Here is an 18915-nt window from a genome sequence, read left to right as displayed (position 1 = left end):
GATGATTAAAGATTTTTAATAAATACAGTAAGGGATTTGATAAAGGTTAGTTGGCAGGAAAAATTAATATAGGTAAAGGTAGAATATAGTGTTGACCCCACCCCTGATAAAGCAGAGGCTGCAGAGTATAGAAAATAAGAGCAAGGAGGTGTCATGCAGCTAGGACTTTAAAAAGTTTCTCTTGAGGAGCCATATAGACTGTTACTTAGGTTAATGATTAAGGAAAACAATTGTGTCCCAGAAGCTAGGCTAGTTCAAGTTCTTTCAATCTTAATGTTAGGAGATGTGTTCACAGGTTTCAGTGTGCATCACAGCAAAAACAAAGGTTTAAATACTTAAGGTTAGGTTAAGATATTTTTGTTAATGGCACTGAGGTAGAAAATCATGGGGAACAATTTATAGTTTAGAAAGGCACATAGTTGAATGAAGGACTCATTGAGGTCAAGAAACAAGAATGAAGACAGCCCTATTATTTATTAGCTGATGTGCCTTTCTTACTAGGATGGGTTGGTGATCAAAGATGATGATTAATTCCTTGTACCCATTTCTGCCCTCAGCTTCCTGATATAAAAAAATATTGATGAATGGGTATGCACCCTGAGGATTTAAAGTAGAGCTGATTGATTGCTTTTCATATATAAAGACTTAGATTTGTGATTCTTTTAAGAATTTTTATAAGATTACCTTTTGAGTATAATAAAGTGATTGACCCTTTCTTTTTAACTATAAAATGCAGCCTGCCAGTAAAAGAACTGGCTGAGAAAATACTTTGTTTGCTTTTACTCTGTTAATCTATAACAAGCTACTTGGAATTGAATGTATATGGGTTCTTGGAGATAATTTTTTTCACCTGTAATACACAAAATGTTTAATCATGTAAGGGACACAGGAAACACGATGTTATTTACTTGTATTCATTGTAATCATTCACTTGAAAAATAGAATATAATCACATTGTAATTTTTATAATGCTTGAAAGCTTTTAGTGGGCATCCTCGGTAAGATAAGTCCTTATAAAAATATATAAATTAGTAGTTATGGTTGATAATTAAGACTGAGCTAGTAAATAAGAAATCCTAGTCATTAGCCAGCAACATTGCAACTGATATAAGACTCTGTGTGTTATTTGGGGGCCCTAAAGTGGAAGCAGAACCCAGGCAGCTGGTGGAAAGAGTTATCATTACAGAGGCTGTCCCTGTCTCCACCAAAGCAGGAATATCACCTCAGAGGAACCAGATTGCCTCCCAAGTACTGGAGATGGTGAACAGACAGACCACAGTTTGGCCAAGCCTTCTGGCTGGGCACATTCTCACCCTACTCAAGTGTGTCCTCTGTCTGGATCTAAGGCTCATGTCAATGTCCTGACGCTGGGCTGGGAAGCCAAACCTCCACCTTCCCAACAAGGCCTCAGTGACTCAAATCCTTTGCCTTTTTAAGAGTGAGTGTCAGGACCTAATTTCTTGGGGACACAGCCCACTGCTTACCCCCATCAGACCTCTAGCCTAGGACTCTGGTTACAGCTTCATCTTAGGAGATTCATTTAAGCCTGAAGATGGATTACTGCTGACATTTGGAGAAAAGAAGTGAGAGATGTCAGCAACCACATTTGTCACACTGGGTAACTTAAAGGTGACAATATGTATATTTCATTTTAGCATCTAAAGCCACTCCTTAGCCCTGAGACACCAACAGCCCTCTATTTATCCTCAACTTAGTAAAGGCAGGACATTAACCTGAAACAAAGTGATGGGTCACAGGAAGAAGGGAATTCAGAGCTTGTTAAAGGGGGAGTAAGGTCACATAAATTCTGATTTCCCAGGTAAACTAAAATTAAAATGTTTAGGAAAAAAGGAAATGGCTTAAAGTTCAAGAACATACATAAAACATTTTACTGGATTCACAGTGTTCTAGGCCTTTGGAAATTAATGGAAGCAATAAACAAATAGAAATTTGTTAAGATACAAATTAGCTTCAGAGACCATGATTGAAGTTCTAACCCTGCTGTACTCAAACAGAAGAAGCCACTTCAGAATCACAGTAAGATAATGAACATGGCAGACAAAAAGACTTTTTTTTTTTTTTTAGCAAATCTGAAGCAAATCTATCATCTTTAGAGAATGCAAAGCACAGATGTCTCAATTACACAATGTGTCTAAATTACACAATGCTGTATCACATGTCTCACCTATACCTGATTAAAGAATAAAATGAAAGCTTCTTGAAAGTAGAAAACAAAACCAGAAAACTAACAAAAGTCAAAGGTTACCACCTTATACTATATAAGGCATTTTATTTTAGGAAACAATACTGAAAGTATCTTTCATAATATTGGTTAAAATAGATGGTTTTCATAAAAAAAATAACAATGCTTTATTCAGGACAGAAGTTTGGTGCTTAATGCCCCCCCCCCCACCATTTCATCAGGCACCTGGCTTCTGATGACAAACCACATGGTGGACAGAGAGAGCCAACTCCTTTAAATTGTCCTCTGATCTCCACCTAAGCACCAGGGCACTCCTACCCAAATGCCAAAAATCCAAGTTTCTTACTAGAATTTAGAAAAGTATATTTGAAGGTGTGTGTGTGTGTGTGTGTGTGTGTGTGTGTGTGTGTGTGTGTGTGTGTGTGTGTCTGTTTGGGCAGTGGTGGCACACGCCTTTAATCCCAGCACTCAGGAGTCAGAAGCAGACAGATTTCTGAGTTTGAGGCCAGCCTGAGTTCCAAGACAGTCAGGGCCTCACAGAGAAACCCTGTCTTGAAAAACAAACAAACAAACAAACAAGAAAAGGTGTGTATTTAGGTTTTCTGGTGAAATACAAAAGGGTAAGATGGGATAAACCACTAATTTTCAGGAGTCTTGTTTTCTGACCAAACCTGAAAATGCCGGCTATCAACACAGACAATTTGCATGGTCATTGCTATATGGGAGTACTCAGATGCTAGAAATGTGGGAGTCAGAAGGGGTAGAACAACACCATGCATACAAGCAGACATGAGAACACAGACCACCTTCTGCACAAGGTGGGCAGTGTGTACAGAGGGTTGCTGCACCTCCCCAGGACTCTCACTATGAGGGAGGGTCCTCACTCAGGCACTGGGTACCCTCATAACACAAGGAGATAATGAGATAATAAACCCTTCACAAACCAGTCTAAGTTACATAATAATAATTAAAAAAACACGAGTCTCTGACATGAGGCTGATATATTTTATGATTTGTGATCTTTTCTGTAAAATAAATAAATAAATAAAAGAAAGCTGGTGTGGTGGTTTGAAAGAAAAGAAAATGGCCCTCACAGGGAGAGGCCATGTTAGGAGGTGTGACTTTGTTGGAGTGGGTGTGGCAAGAAGTGTGTCACTCTGGGGAGAGACTTTGAGATCCCCTATGCTCAAGCTATGCTCAGTGTGGTACACAGACTCCTGCTGCTGTCTGTGGATGAGATTGTAGAACTCTCAGCCACTTCTCCAGCACACGTCTGCCTGCATGCTGCCATGCTTCCCATCGTGATGACAATGGACTGAACCTCTGAAACTGTAAGCCAGCCTCAGTTGAATGCTTTCCTATATGCAAGTTGCTGTGGTCATGGTGTCTCTTCACAGCAGTAGAGACCCTAACTAAGACAGTTGGTGTGGTAGTCACACCCATGACACTAGCACTTGAGAGGTAAAGGAGGCGGGGACACTGCCATTTTAAAGCCAGTGTGATTTTGAAGAGCTCCAGGCCACAATGGACTACATGTGAGACTAGGTCAAACAAAGCCACTGACTGTTTCAATGTAAACCTGAAGATCAGAACATACCAATCCTCCAAACATACTTAAAAGACAGTTTATTATGAATCTCAGTTTAAAAAAAACAAAAAACTGATATGGCTGCTATAGTGAGTACTTTGATTGAGTTGTCCCCCATAATCTCCAACATTTGCATACTTGATCCCCAGTTGGTAGGTGTTTGGGCATGCTTAGTAGGAATGGTCTTGCTGGAGGAAGCCTGTTACTGGGGATGGTCTTGGAGGTTTCAAAAGACTTGCCATTTGCTCTCTCTGCTTCCCATCTGTGGTTTGAGATGTGAGTCCCCAGCTCTCAGAGTCTAGTTCTAGTTGCCATGTCTGCTCGCTGCCATGCTTCCCTGCCTTAATAATAATGGAATATTATATATATATATATATATATATATATATATATATATATAATGGAGTAATATATATATATATAATATTATATGGTATATAATATTATATATAATGGAATAATAACTCTGACCCTCTGGAACTGTAAGCCCAAAATAAGCTTTCTTCTATGCTTTGCCTTGGTCATGATGTTTTATCACAGCAACAAGAAAGTAATTAATACAGTTTTGTGGCTTTTGAAATGTGTGACTTGGTCGACATAGAGCAAACAAATCCTGTAAGACTTTTAATGAGAAATGCTGTTTTTAAATTTTAGTCACTTTATGGAATGAAAGAAACACCAATTACTCTGATACAATCATTACACACTGTATAAATGAGCTGAAATGTCATGCTGAACCCAGTCGATAAACCTGATTACTATCCACCATTAAAACTAAAATTAGAGCCAGGCATGATGATACATGTCCGTAGGGTTAGCACTTGGGAAGTAGAGGCAATAGGTTCAAAAATTCAAAGCCAGCTTGAGTTACAGAAAGCTGTCTCAATAAATAAATAAATACCTAAAATAAAAAGAAAAAAATAAAATCTAGTCACTCTAAATAGTTCCTAAGAGAACAGACAGTAACCTGTCTGCAGCATCATCAAGTCAGAATCAAAGCAGGCACCATGCTCCATTCTCATTCCACTTTAGAGAATACAACTATAGAAAGACAGTTTCTAAAATAAGGCACTTACAATGAATGACCTTGAGCTTTTCAATATCACAAGGCAGGAGTTGGAAATGAAGATACCAAGCCAAAAGGGGAGAGGCCTGCCCATTCTGACACACAGTTCCTCTTGCTTGTCTTTTGCAAGAGGCGATGGAGGGTCATACAACCAAGAAGAACTTTCAAAAGTCCTCCAACTCCATGAAGCAGCACTTGTAGGGCAGCTAATATGTGCTCTTTTAGTCTTGTAGCACTCTGGAATCAAGAGTTCAGACCTGAAGAGGTACTGTCAGAATTGTTTTCTCAAACCTTTGTGTGCTGCAGTAAAGTATATGAAAGAAACGGCACAGTCTCTCTGAAACTCAGGATGATGGTTTCTCAAAGCTTAACAGTACAATCACCAAGTAACCCAGCAAAAGAAGAAAGCACAGTCACAAAGAGATGCCCACACTATGTTCACAGCAGCAGCATCCACAGAGGGAAGCAGCCCAAGTGCCCATCTAAGGAAAACTAGATGAGCATCAGGTGGTCTTCCACACAGTGGAATAACCGGGCATTGGTGGCCCATGCCTTTAATCCCAGCGCTCCGGAGGCAGAGGCAGGCAGATTTCTAAATTCAAGGCCAGCCTGGTTTACAGAATGAGATCTAGGACAGCAAGGGCTATTGTGATTTTTTAAAAGTAGCACAAGAGAGACTGTAAGTGAGCCACCCATAGTTAAATGTTTTCTTTTATAGAGTTGCTGTGGTCGTGGTGTCTTTTCACAGAAACAGAAACAGGTACTTTGAAGAAAAAAAAAAAAAAAAGTCCAAGCAAACCACAATTCTCTAATGCCCTTTCACCCGCAGCCTGATAATTCGAAACCAGGAAGTCTATTTCAGTGGCTCTCAGTTGAGTGAAAGTTAAAGGTCACAAAAGCAAGTAAGCAAGAGAAAAATATGACTTCATAATTAAGCTTTCCCAGTTGAGAATACAAACCTAGAATAGAGGTCTGAACATCTCGGGGAGCAGGTGGGGGGTGGGTTGGGGGGGTTGGTAGGGGGCATGGGAAGATGGGAGGGAGAGGGAACAGGGGGATTGATGTAAAAAATGTAAAATGTAAAAATGTAAAAATGATTGTTTCTAAAAAAAGTCTCATATGAATAAATTTTCCACTAAAACCCAAGAGAGATCATAGCTTCCTTGGTGTGGTAGTTTGAATGAAAATGGCCCCCATAGGCCCATAGGGAGTGGCTCTATGAGGCAGAGTGGCCTTATTGGAGTAGGTGTAACATTTTTGAAGGAAGTATGTCACATTGAGTGCCAATTGTTGCTCACTAAATAAAAGACCCAGAGACTGGTATTAGGGTTCAAGCTTCAAGCTGAAGATCAGAAAAGCAAAGCAGCTTGGTCACTAACTCTTACTCTACCTCAGAATGAAAGGCAATCCTGGCTCCACCAAACCTCAGACCGTAACCTCTCCTCAATGTGGCTGGAGAATCCTGAGACTTCAATGTCTTCCTATCCTCAATGTGGCTGGAGAATAAATGCCTGACACCGACCATGGAAGACCCTGCTCCTATCTTTTATACCCCTCTAATGTTGGGATTAAAGGCACGCGATCCCAGGTGCTGAGATCATCTTTGTGTGAGCTGTTTCTCTTTAGGACTGGATCAATTTTGTGTAGATCTGGGTGACTTTGGACTCACAGAGATCCATCTACCTCTTAATCCCGAGTCCTAGGATTAAAAGTGTGTATCACCACCTCCTAGTTTCTGGCTTCTGGGATTAAAGGTGTGTGCCTTTGTGGCTGACTTTGCTTTCTGAATCCTCAGGCAAGCTTTAATAAATCATAAGCAATATATCACCACTCTTAGCTACAGAGCCATCTTTCCAGTCCCTCCCTCTCAATCTTGAGGTGGCCAATCAAAGATCTTTGACCTCTGGGAGAAAAGAAAACCTAAGCAGATTCTGTCATAGGAAGTTCAAGACTTGGAAGATGGACAAATTGGGGGAAGGCGGGGGTGGGGGTAGGGAGTGAGGGTGGGGGATATGAAGCAAAACAGCTGCCATGTTTCTAAGGAGTCAGGTTTAGCTGCTTTTCCACAAAAGGAGATCTCACACCATCCACAATTCTGTCCCCTGAAAGTATATGGGGAAGGGAAGAGGAAGCAGCCTTTAGCATCCACCAAGTCTAGATGAATGCATCCACTCATCATTTTAAAAGTCACACCAATGGGAACTAACCAGCTTCACTTTCTAGCTGCTTCCTAAGAATCAATAATAGGGTACACAGGAAAGATAATGCAACTCCAGTAGTCACTTCCTTCACTGATGGGGAGTCTGGCCCAGAGGATTCAGGTAATGGCAAAACCTGGAAGGGACCCTAGGTCTCCTGACTCATATTCCATATCAGCTTTCATTATGTATTATTGTATAATACATAAAGTAATAAAGTACTGACATCAAATAGGAACCAGATAGGTCATCGACACCTCTACCATCACACCTGGCAATTATGTACACCTATTCTTTTTATCAGATGCTTATGATTCTATTACTGTATTTAAATCATATTGGACTAATGTTCTTTCCAATACATAGGCCTCTCAAGTTATCATAAACACAAACCAGATGTGGAGGTGAATGCCTGTAATCTGGGTATCTGGGAGGTAAAAGCAGGAAGATCAATAGTTAAAGGTCATCCTTGGCCACACAGTAGAGACCAGCTTGGCTTCAATGAAAACCTTGTCCACGCTCCCCAAAAATATACTAACAATAATCTTATTAAGCATGGTTAAAAAAAAAAAAGAAGAACACTGATATGATTCAGAACACAAGTGGTATAACCTGAAGTGATTGTTTTTTACTTTGTAAGAGTTAGTACCCTCCAAAATAAGTTTGTCTATCTTTTTTAAAAACGAATTTATTTATCTTTATTTTATGTGCATTGCTGTTTTTGCCTGCATGTATGTCTGTGTGAGAGTGTCAGATCTTAGAGTTACAGACAGTTGTTAGCTGCCATGTGGGTGCTGAGGATTGAACCCAGGTCCTCTGGTAGAGCAGTCGGTGCTCTTAATCACTGAGCCATTACTCCAGCCCCAAGTTTGTCTATCTTACTAAGAAACTTAAAATATACAACAACATCCAATTATTGGGACTTGGAATTCAGGTCCTTGCCATCAAAAGCTTAAAGCAGATCTCTCCAGAGGCCCTGGAGGCCCTGGGATAGAAGACTCAAGCTGCTAACGATAAAATGAGTCCTATGTACCTACCTGGAGCATCAGGTACTTGGAGAGGAATGAAAGGATCAGACACACTTAGAAGTGGGATGCCAGAATCCACAGCCTGCCCACCCTTCCTTTTTTCAGCTGGGTTAGGTGGAGAGGAAAGATCAGGAGAGAAAAATGAGAAAAGCAGAAAATATCAAGTAAATATTGATGCATTTACCATCTATTCATACAAGAGTCAACTAACCGAGACAAATCCAAATTTAGACAGAAAGGAGGGGGGTAAATGGAAATAACCCAACTAATAGCAAAATACCTAGAAGAAACACCAAGGGGTCCTGTAGCGCCCCGTGAGATGCAGGGAGGTGGATACAGCAGGATAGGCATGTGTTTGAACTTGCCTTTTTTTTCTCATTTTAGTACTCAGTTTGGTTGTTAATTAAAATCTCAATCTGAAAGTCAGGTATGGTGATGTACACTGAAGTCTTAGCGTTCTAGAAGCTGAGGCAGAAAGATCCATGTACATAGTGAGCCCTGTACCCAGCTTCCACAACAAGCACTCTTTCTGTAACAGCAGTACAGCACCACCCACACCATACAACACTATGACCTGAACTATTTGGTTTTCCCTTGTACTCTGCTAGAGTTTGCATTTGAGATGTCCTCCAAAGTCCTGCAATGGTTATAGTTAACTGTCAACTTGCATAACCTAGAACCACCTGGAGAATGTCTGTGGAGGAATATCTCAATTGTATAATTGAGGTGGGAAGACCTACCCTGACCATGAGTGGTGCCATTTCTTTGGGCCGGGCCCTGGACTGAGTGAAAAGGAGAGTGAACTGCACACTAGCATCCCTGTAAGATGCTGCAGCAGCTGTGAAGTGGGTGTGCTTCTTCTTAATTTTTTTTTAACTTTGATCTATTTGGTGTGTGTACATGTACATAAATTTATGTGGAGGTCAGAACACTTGCAGGAGTTGGTTCTCTCCTTCCATCATGTGTTTTCTAGGGATCAAATTCAGGTAATTATATTTGGTAGCAAATTCCCTTACCTACACACCTTTACATATTTTTCTTTTATTTATTATGGCATGTGTATTGTGTGTGTGTGTGTGTGTGTGTGTGTGTGTGTGTGTGTGTGTGTGTGTGTGATGTGCCTGTGCAGGCATGTGTATATGATGTGTCTGCAGGCATGTGTGTACAGTATGTTTGTGGAGTCAGTTCTCTTCTTCCATCTTCAGAATCCAGGATGGAACCCAGTTTTCCAGACTTGCACGGCAAGCACCTGTATGTGCTGAGCCATCCTCCCAGCCTCCCAGGGTACAGTCTTTGACACTATTTTGTCCACCCTGAATCTTCTCTTCTGATAGCAGTTGACTTGGCTTGACTCTTCCTACCCAGCTTAGTTCCCTCTGAGAGTTTGATCCCCCAGTTTTTTGCCCTCTCCCTATTTTCTATGATCCTATGTTCTTTTGACAGATTCCATCACTGTCACAGCAGCCACACCTATGTCCTATCCAATGGCAGTTCCTCAGGGTCTACAAAGTATAGTCTGTGACATATGATAATGTGAAAGGCAAAGATGGCATCGTTAGGTGAACTAGCAACACCCCAGGACCTGGCTGTTCACTCACACTCACAACTACTTCCACTACAGAGACCACCAAAACGAAGAAATCCAGACTCCTAAGCCCTGATGTGAGAGCAAGGGCATGTTTGGCCTTTCCTTGGGCTAGCAGGGACCCATCCTAGGCAAGCCAGATCTATAGGAATCAGTGGCAGCAGGGAGAGACTGGGGTATGGAGGTCCTGAAGTGACAGAAAGTACAGGGAGCTACAGTGGTAGCCTCACCCAAGTAGACCAGTATAGGAAAGAGCCTTGGTTAGGGTTTCTATTGCTGTGACGAAATACCATGACAAAGAGCAAGTTAAGGAGGAAAGGGCTTATTTGGCTTACACTTCAGCATTGCTGCTCATCACTGAAAGAAGTCAAGACAGGAACTCAAAATAGAGCAGAATGCTGGATGCAGGAGCTGATGCAGAGGCCATAGAGGGGAGCTGCTTATCAGCTAGCTTCCATGGCTTACCCAGACCATCTTCTTTTAGAACCCAGGACCAACAGCCCAGGGATGGTACCACCAAAAATGGGCCGGGTCCTCCCCCACTCATCACTAAATGAGAAAATGTCTTACAGCCAGATCTCTTCAAGGCATTTCCTCAGCTGAGGTTCCTTCCTCTGATGACTCACTAGCTTGTGTCAAGCTGACACACAAAACCACTCAGTACAGAAAGTGTAGCAAGGGTACAGGAGCTTAGGAGGCACCTATCACCATGTGGGTTTTGAGGCTCAAACTCAGGTGGTTAGCCTTGGTGGTAAGTGCCTTTATCCACTGAGTCACCTCAATAGCCCATGCCAGACTTATTAAGAGAAGAAACAAACAAACAGGTTTTAAAATATACAGATGGACATCACAGCATCACAATCTTAAACCAAAACCTAAAATTGTACAAAGTTATGATCACATGTATTTTGGTGAGGAAGATCTATAAATTTCATTAGACTCACAAAGATGTCTGTGATCCTAAAAAAGTTAAATGCAGACTGCACACTGTGGTGGTCTGAAAGAGAATAGCCCCATAGGCACATATATTTGAATGCTTAGTCCCCAGTTGGTGGAACTGTTTGGGAAGACTTAGGAAGTGCAGTTTTTTAGGAGAAGGTATGTCTGATGGTGGACTTGGAAGTTTCAAAAGTTTCAAAAGCCACGCCAGGTCCAGTGTTTTTCTGCCAGCTGCTTACAGATCAGGATGTAAAACATTCAGCTACTGCTTCAGGAACATGCCTGTCTTCTTCCCACCATGATGACCATGGACTAACCCTATAAAACTGTAAGCAAGTCTCCAATCAAATTCCTTTTTTATAAGAGTTGTCTTGATCATGATGTCTATTCACAGCAACAGAACAGTGACTAACACATACATCAAGACGAAGTCACTATGCTACGTCTAGGTGATGAGATCATGGATGATCTGGATTGTCTCTATACAAATCTGTAACTTTTATATGATAAATATGGATAATTTTTTACTAATAATGGGGAAAACAAGCCTCATTGCTTTGATTTTTAAAAATGCATTTAAATCGACTAGTAAAATATCAAGTATAAGGCAGTTTCTAATTCTTAGAATACTTCAAGTCATCCCAAAAGCCCTAAGAAATAACAAAACCTTGCCAGAGCACCGATTGTTAAATTAGCAGTATCTGCATAACACACAGCCTGAACTAGGGAGGGCGATTCCTATATATTCACCAGATTACTCCATCACTTGAGTTTAAAGTGATTTTAGATGGTTCTTAAATGGTTTTGACTGGACAACTACTGAATAAAGGAAAGTAATGAGTTACTCCCAGAAACTGGGTTCTTTGTATGCTAGAGCTATCCATGCAGCGGAAACCTGAAGGCAACAACACTGAGCCTCATGTCTTAGGCACGTGTCACACTCACCAGTTACAGCAGAAAATGAGGAAGTGGCAAAAGCATCTCCCTGCGTTGACTGGAAGCCTGGGATCAAACTCTCTGCTGAGCCACCAAGCTTTTCAGGAAGCTTTCCTAGAGGGACAAAATACCACTTGGTTCATCCCAGTACTCAGAAGACAGAGGGGCAAGTGGATCTCTGTGAATTTAAGACCATCCAGGTCTACATAGGGAGTTGCCAAGCTACACAGTGAGATACTGTCTCAAAATGAAATAAAATAAAATGGTAGAAAGTATGTTTATAAAACATTGCTGTAAAGGAAGTCAGTTTATAACATTCATCGGCTCTACTCATTCTTTTGCTCTATGTTTATCTCAAACTCAACCTTGGAGAGATTTTCCAGGAGTCTGTGTGGTCTGTGTATGTTTGTCTGGGTCTGTGTAGATGTGCCTGTGTCTGGATATGGGTATTTTGGATACAGCCATGTCTTAGATTGAAAGAATCTCCTTTCGATGGTCAGTCAACAATACATAGACTATGATCAGGACCCAGCATCCTGTGAGGCACACCCTCAGCTACTCTTTCTAGGGAAAGCCTACTGAGGATGAGTGAGACATTTATACTTCTCCAAGCTATCACTCAGTTTCATGTAATTATCCGAGTTTATGCCACTAAATCTTTTCTAAGTTTCTCCTCTATGCTCACACAGTCCCTCCTGCCTCTCACAGCTGGTCAGGATTTAAAAAAGAATTAGTGCTCTGGAAAACATGAAAACGAAAATCAGTCTGCAAACCCTAAAACCAACCTGTCCTTTTCAAGACAGTTCCATTCTGACCTTTCCCAAGCATATCCCTACAGCTAAGACACAGACACACTCAAGTTTAGTCTCAGCTGACTTATAGCCAAGAAGGACAGAAAAGACTCAGCTTGCTCACCTTCCCCGAGCTTGGCAAAGTCCTTGTTCAGCAGCTCTTCAGCCGTGAGTTTGGAGAAGTTGTCATCATCAAAAGGGTTCCATGTTGAACCTTCTGAAGCATTACAGACATTTTGCTGCGAGGTCCTTGGAGAGCCTGAGGGAGTGGTGGTTGCAGACCTGGGAAAGTTTCCCCCAAGAGTGAGGAAAAAGAAACTATAAAAATGCAGAAGGGTCCAAACAATTTTCTCTTCCTTATGGCACCAATTCTTTTCTCAGTCAAACAATCATTTCCCACAGTGTTTTCCTAAAGGACTTCCCATAGAAACTGAAAAGTTTAGTCTTTACAAATGCTGTCTCCTTCACTTAAGCTTTCATGAAATCCTGCAGTTTGCAGGATTCACAGCAACCTATCCTGAAGTCCATGGATGCAGCACAAGCAACCCTTGCTGGGGCTGAATCCCATGCCATTTCAGCTGCCGCTGACCTTCCAGGATCTAGAATATATGCTACTAAGCTATCACCACATGTTCGGAATGTTGTTCAGTGGCAGAGTCACTCTATCACAAAGAAAAATAAATAGTAACCACTAACTTTGTATGCCAAGATCACCTACTGTTCCTCAAGTCTCTCTTGGCTTAAATATGTTTAAATCTCCACAAACTTATGCAAAGAATCACACAGCGGTAACCCAGAATAGACGTTGTCCACATGGTAAGAACAAACATACTTAGATTTATTGAGACTGGCCTCAGCTGCAGCAGCCTGGAGCAGCTGGGTTGATTTGCTGGCAGGAACTCCAAAGACTGCACTGTGTGTTACGTCACTGAGAATCCTCCTGTGCCCAGCACGTTGGGTTTTGGGGGATGATGGAGGAGTGAGAGATCCAACTTTCTGACCCTGGATGGTTGGAGGTGGAGTTGTCTGAACCTTTGGCTGTTGTCTTGCTGGAGCTTGAATCTGCTAGGGAGAGAAAAGTGCAAACCTTCATTATGAACAAACAAAAAAGAAGAGGAGGAAATGGAAAAGGAAAAACAAATCAATAACCAAGTATAATAACACCTCATTTGCTCATAAAAGATTTGGATGGCTAAGGTTATCAACAGCACCAGAAAGAAAACCAAGGCACCAACCATCTGAGCTGCATGGGAGACTGACATCACCAAGGGACTGCCTAGTTCTTATACACATTCCGTTTCCATTAGCTTCAATATGCAAGTCAACTAGATGTAATGGAGCTACCAGCCTAAGACTATAGAAGCTATTTCCAGCCTAAAAACCTAGAAGGTCTGAGGACAAACAGCACCTCACCAGGAATGCTTCCATGGGATAGGCAATACATTCTACCTTCTATTACAGCTAGAAGAGAAGACACATTCCAGCCAAGATGCTCTGGAGCATGACAGTTTCTGGTGAGAGTTGTGGACAACCTCCTACACTAAGTAGAGTGGATCAGACAATCCCAGGGTGACTGAAACACGGTAGCTCTTGTTTTATGTTGTTAAAGGCCTTCATTTCACTGATGGGAACTTTTCTGTTTCAACCCTACAGCAAAAGAGCAACACTGGTTTAGTGGGAGTTACTTGCTCCAATCTTCCTTGAGAAATGGCACTGAAGATCAGTGGAAAATACAGTGAGACAGAAGAAAAGCCTTAATTACGACTAGGCTAATAGAAGGACTCTTGAGAAGTGGTCCACAGAACAGTAAACAAGTGGGAATGCAGTTAAGAACATGTAAGTGGTTCTTAGCCATCTGTATCAAGCAAAATAATTCTAAAAACATTCAGAAAGCCACCTAAGCCCTTTCCTTAGTTTTGCCAATCTGGAAATAAAAAGCCTAGATATTGAGTGCCTCCGGGACTTAACTATCCCTTCCCTCCAATCCCTCCACTCAAGTGAGAGCTACCTCTCCACACTGAAGCTCAGCTCCTATGTTGTGTCTCTGAAGACAGACATCAAGAATTTAAGAAACCAGGACATAAACCTCAGTGGGTCAGGATGTTTACAGCAGAGAAGAGTGTCCTCATGTTGTCCTTAGGATTTGGAATGTTTTTTTTTTTTTTTTGAGGCACACTAACTACCTTTGTCTGTATGCCAACCGCCACACCAACAAGATGAATGACAGCACAACTGTCATTCAAACTGTCAACCAAACTAAGCCAGGAAGGGTGACAGCCCACCAGGAAGCAGAGAGCTCTGTGAAGGTCAGAGCGCTGGCAGTGCATATTCCTTCAGGGCCCACGATGGACTCTGAAGAAGCATCCCCACTATTGAGAGAACACTGCCTCTTTTCTTACTTCTTCAAATGCAGCACACCTAACAGATGCCTCCAGTGGGAGGATTCCTCCTCTGACATGTGAGCAATGGACCCTGAGACACATCTCCAAGACAGAAAGAACTGATCATCTCTAACCTGAAAACCTGAAATAGTTAAGGCTCTAAAACCAACACTTTTGAGCCCTGACTTGATGCCACATTGGAAACTTCTACAACTGACTTCATATAGCAGGCCACAGCCCAAAGGCAAAATACCATATACAATTATCTCACTGTGCAAGTGCCTATGAAATAATTTAATTCTGTCTATTGATCTGGATCTCACCTCCAAGATAGCTCCATATGGATATAAGTATGAGAAACTCTCAGGTACTTTTCGGTTCCAAGCACTTTGGACAAAGAACTCTCAATCTGTAATATATAGTATCTCCATTCATCATCTGCTCTGATAGCAACTCCACAAGGCAGGTTTAAGAACATTGAGAATCAAAGAAAACAAGTGGAAACAGACCTTACAAAACAAATACCAGAACCTTCATTTCCGAGTGAGAAAAGGATCTTTAGTCCACTGAGGCTAACAGGTCAACCAAGGTCATTAGACCACTTGGCCATTGAACCTGACTATGGCTGGGGCTCTTCTGCATCATATTGTCTCCTCCTCCAAAAACTGATTAGAAAGGGGCAAAGACTCAAGAAACCTTGGTGAGTGACATTAATCTGTGCTTGGGAAGTAGAGACAGGGCTCTGTAGATTCAAGGCCAGAATGGCCTGCACAGCAAGTTCCAAGCCACCCTAGACTAAACAGTGAGACCCAGTCTCAAAATAAATACATTAAATTAAAAAATTTTTAAAGGGGCATGAGGGAGGGGTACACCTAGAAGAAAGTAAAAGGGTGGAGTCTGGTGTCTATTGTGTCAGGGACTTGTTTTTTAAAAAGTATTTTAAGTGTGTGTGTGTGTGTGTGTGTGTGTGTGTCTGCCTCCTCAGGTGCCTGAGGAGACCAGAGGCAAGGGATCCTTTTAGAACTTAAGTTTCATATAGCTATTAGTTGCCCAACATGGGTCCTGGGAATAGAAGCTGAGTCTTCTGCAAGAGCAGCAAGCTGTATCAACACTACCTCATGGGGATTTTTTTTTTTTTTTTTAATATGCCAACACAGACTTCAGTTGGCTTCCACCTTGTGGAAGCCTATATTCAACACCCAGGGCACAGAGCTCAGTGCTGGCTCATCTAGGATTATGAGAAGGCTGAGGGTTCACTCCCAAGACAGTAGACCCTTTGTCTGGGAAAGCAGAGAAGAAACTCTTAAGAAGTGTCTTCAGCAACAATGGACATCTTACCACTCTTGAGGAGCATCTGTTATTACTGTCCCCAGACACGACACAGGTCAGGGTTCTTGATCCTTGCCCCAGCTCTAGTACAATCCTTCAGTATGTCTTGAGTAGTAAATTCCTAGTTTAGGTCTCAGTTTCTAATTCCACAAAATGAGGAGACTGAACTAGATACTTAAGATCCCCTCTAGCTATTTCATGCAATATTTTTAGAACCTTTTTCCATTATCCAGAAACAGTTTACTGTAAGTCAAAAGTACAAACGATGTCCATTTACCATATTCCTGTAAAAGACTGAGTTGTTTCAGAAACAAACAGGTAGACACCGAGCATACACTCAGTAGAAACAGAAAGAACACAATCTATCTACAGTACTGTTTCTTTTCAAGGTATGTAAGTGTTCTGGTTTAGGATGGGCAACAAATTCTCTGTAGGAAATGAATCCTCAGAAAGATGGTTTCTCACTTCTCTTCATTGGTTTAGTTGTTGGACCTCCTTGAGAATGAGAATAGCTAGATATACAAACATTCTTGGCTATGTAGTCAAATACCTTTTGATTACAACAGACGTTTCTATTACTCCCATTCAGAAGATTGAGTACACAATACAGTTGTGGTGGTTTGGAAGAAAATGGCCCCCAAAGGGAGTGGCACTATTAGGAGGTGTGGCCTTGTTGGAGGAAGTGTGTCACTTTGGGGGCGGGCTTTGAGATCTCTTTTTGCTCAAACTTCCCTCAGAGTGACTGTCAGTTGACTTCCTGCTGCCTTCTGGTCAAGATGTAGCCAGCACCATATCTGCCTGCACGCCACCATGCTCTCCATCATGATGATAATGGATTGAACCTCTGAACTGTAAGTGAGCCACCTCAATAAAATGTTGTCCTGATAAGAGTTGCCATGGTCATGGTGTCTCTTCACAACAATGGAAATCCTAACTAAGACCACAGGTTACTCATGAAAAAACAGGCCAGAGTTTCTGAGGTTTTCTGAAACTAGAGGCTGGTCATAATAGGGTCTGCTGCCACATTCAGTCAATGTCTAAAACTAGACCCAATCTCTAAACTGACAAAAATGGTTCCAGTTTCAGGATGCTCTGAAAACAGGGGTTATATTGTGGCAAATGGTTCAGACAAACAGACAAACATCGCTGCATGGCAAACTCAAATGATATACTTAACTAGGTCATTTGGAATGAAGAACAAACAAAATGGTATCAGAATTTAGGGTAAATGTGGGGCCACCTGTGGTGGTTTCAATAAGAATGCCCTCAATGGTCTCATATATTTGATTGCTTGGTCATTAGGGAGTGGTACTACCCGGGAGGGATTAGGAGGTATGAACTTGTTAGAGGAGGTACAACCTTGTTGGAGGAATTATGTTACTGTGGGTGGGCTTTGAGGCTTCAAAATCCCAAGCCAGGTTCAATGACTCCCTCTTCCTTCTGCCTGCAGATCCAGATGTAGAACTCCCAGCTGTTTTTCCAGTACCATGTATGCCTGCATGCAATCATACTCTCTGCCATGGTGATAATGGACAAAACCTCTGAAACTTCAAGCAAGCCCCAATTAAATGCTTTCTTTTATAAGAGTTGATGTAGTCATGGCGTCTCTTCATGGCAACAGAACACTAACTAAGACACCACCTGAACCTCCAGATACAGAGATGGGCACAACAAATCAAACTGGCCCTGAAAAAGGAACAGCTCCCAAGTCCCTGGCTGTTCAGCAGTAGCACTGACCAAGACATAGAACCACTTTTTCCACCAGCATAACTTCAGTGTGAAAAATAAGGTTCTTTATAAATAGTCTAGAAATATTCTTTCAATCTCTACTTTCTACAGGATTCCGTACACTTGGATCTATCAGGAAAAAATGAAATAGTCCAACAACTAGGATAGGAGAGCATCCTTACCCTAACTCAGAGGCCCCTAGAGCTTCTGTTACCTCTTCCCTTCCCTTTCCCCAGCCTCACTGCACACTCTCTTCAGTCTTAGGCCAACCCCTGCTGGTTCTTACCGCAGGCTCCTGGGCAGCAGCTGGCTGTGGGGCTGTGGCCGGCTGTGCCTGAGGCTGTGGTAATACCACAGCAGTCTTCTGCTGCAGGGAAGCCTGCTGAGTCATCAGCTGCTGCTGTTGCTGCTGCTGTTGCTGCTGCTGCTGGTAGAAGTTCTGTATCAGCTGTTGCTGAGTGCCTCCCTGGGACACCACAGGGAATTGAGCAGTGACTGGTTGCTGGGCTGCTGGATGTCCTGCCTGAAACTGCACAGGAGAGTGGCAAGAAATGAATCTATCACAGAACCACATTCACAAAAGACTAATGTCTCAATAACTATAAAGACAATGCTGAAGCCAAAGGGTGGGCCCAGCAAAAGCCTGGTAGCTGAGCCAAGTAGTTCAGGACAGGACCCAGGGTATTAGAATCATGCCAGCAAAATTTGTACTGCCAGGCCCTTCCAACTGCACCAGACTGCTTCCCAGGCACAGTTGTAGGGAAGCTCAGCTTTAACTCAAGTGATTAAGGCCTGGAGTGAACAGAAGCAAATGCTTCCCTGCGTGAATAGAATACTTCAGTGATGTTGCTGAAAGAACAACTGAAATGTTAACCAGTGACTACCACCTATTTAGACCTCTCCAAAGTTATTCCCAACAGCTCTCCCTTTATGAAGTTCTGCAATCTCAAATACCCTATCACTAGTGATCCTCCTCCTCTGTACTTTATGTGGAGTCGCACTAAATTGCCAAGGCTTGTTCCAAAAACTTGTGGGTTCAAGCCATCCTGCTACCTCAGCTTCCCAAGTAGCTGAGGGCTAAAAATGCACCCCACACCCATCTTTCTGGCGATTCTTTTATGTCTCTCTACCTACAGTGTTTCG

General features: G+C 42.1%; 1 protein-coding gene across 11 annotated transcripts in view; it reads right to left on the bottom strand.

Annotated features, from left to right (window-relative positions):
• The window catches only part of Aak1 (AP2 associated kinase 1), a 152729-nt gene that overhangs the window by 23049 nt on the left and 110765 nt on the right, over window positions 1-18915 (bottom strand). For 7 of the 11 annotated variants that reach the window (XR_004771022.1, XM_035448630.1, XM_035448632.1 and 4 more), the window contains exons 13-16: window positions 18059-18301; window positions 13167-13399; window positions 12459-12616; window positions 11553-11657 (exon numbers count right to left, since the gene is read on the bottom strand). Coding sequence is in view for 10 of the 11 variants with exons in the window: in XM_035448630.1 (XP_035304521.1) it covers window positions 11553-11657; window positions 12459-12616; window positions 13167-13399; window positions 18059-18301 (739 nt within the window). In the remaining variant the exon portion in view is untranslated. Of the gene's footprint in view, window positions 1-8092; window positions 8189-11552; window positions 11658-12458; window positions 12617-13166; window positions 13400-18058; window positions 18302-18915 lie in introns of all 11 variants that reach the window. The other 4 variants (XM_035448634.1, XM_035448631.1, XM_027428618.2 and 1 more) reach the window with 3 other exon arrangements.

The sequence above is a fragment of the Cricetulus griseus genome, chromosome 8 (genome assembly GCF_003668045.3).
Source record: "Cricetulus griseus strain 17A/GY chromosome 8, alternate assembly CriGri-PICRH-1.0, whole genome shotgun sequence".
Classification (NCBI taxonomy): domain Eukaryota; kingdom Metazoa; phylum Chordata; class Mammalia; order Rodentia; family Cricetidae; genus Cricetulus; species Cricetulus griseus.
This window is presented reverse-complemented; position numbering and strand designations above follow the sequence as displayed.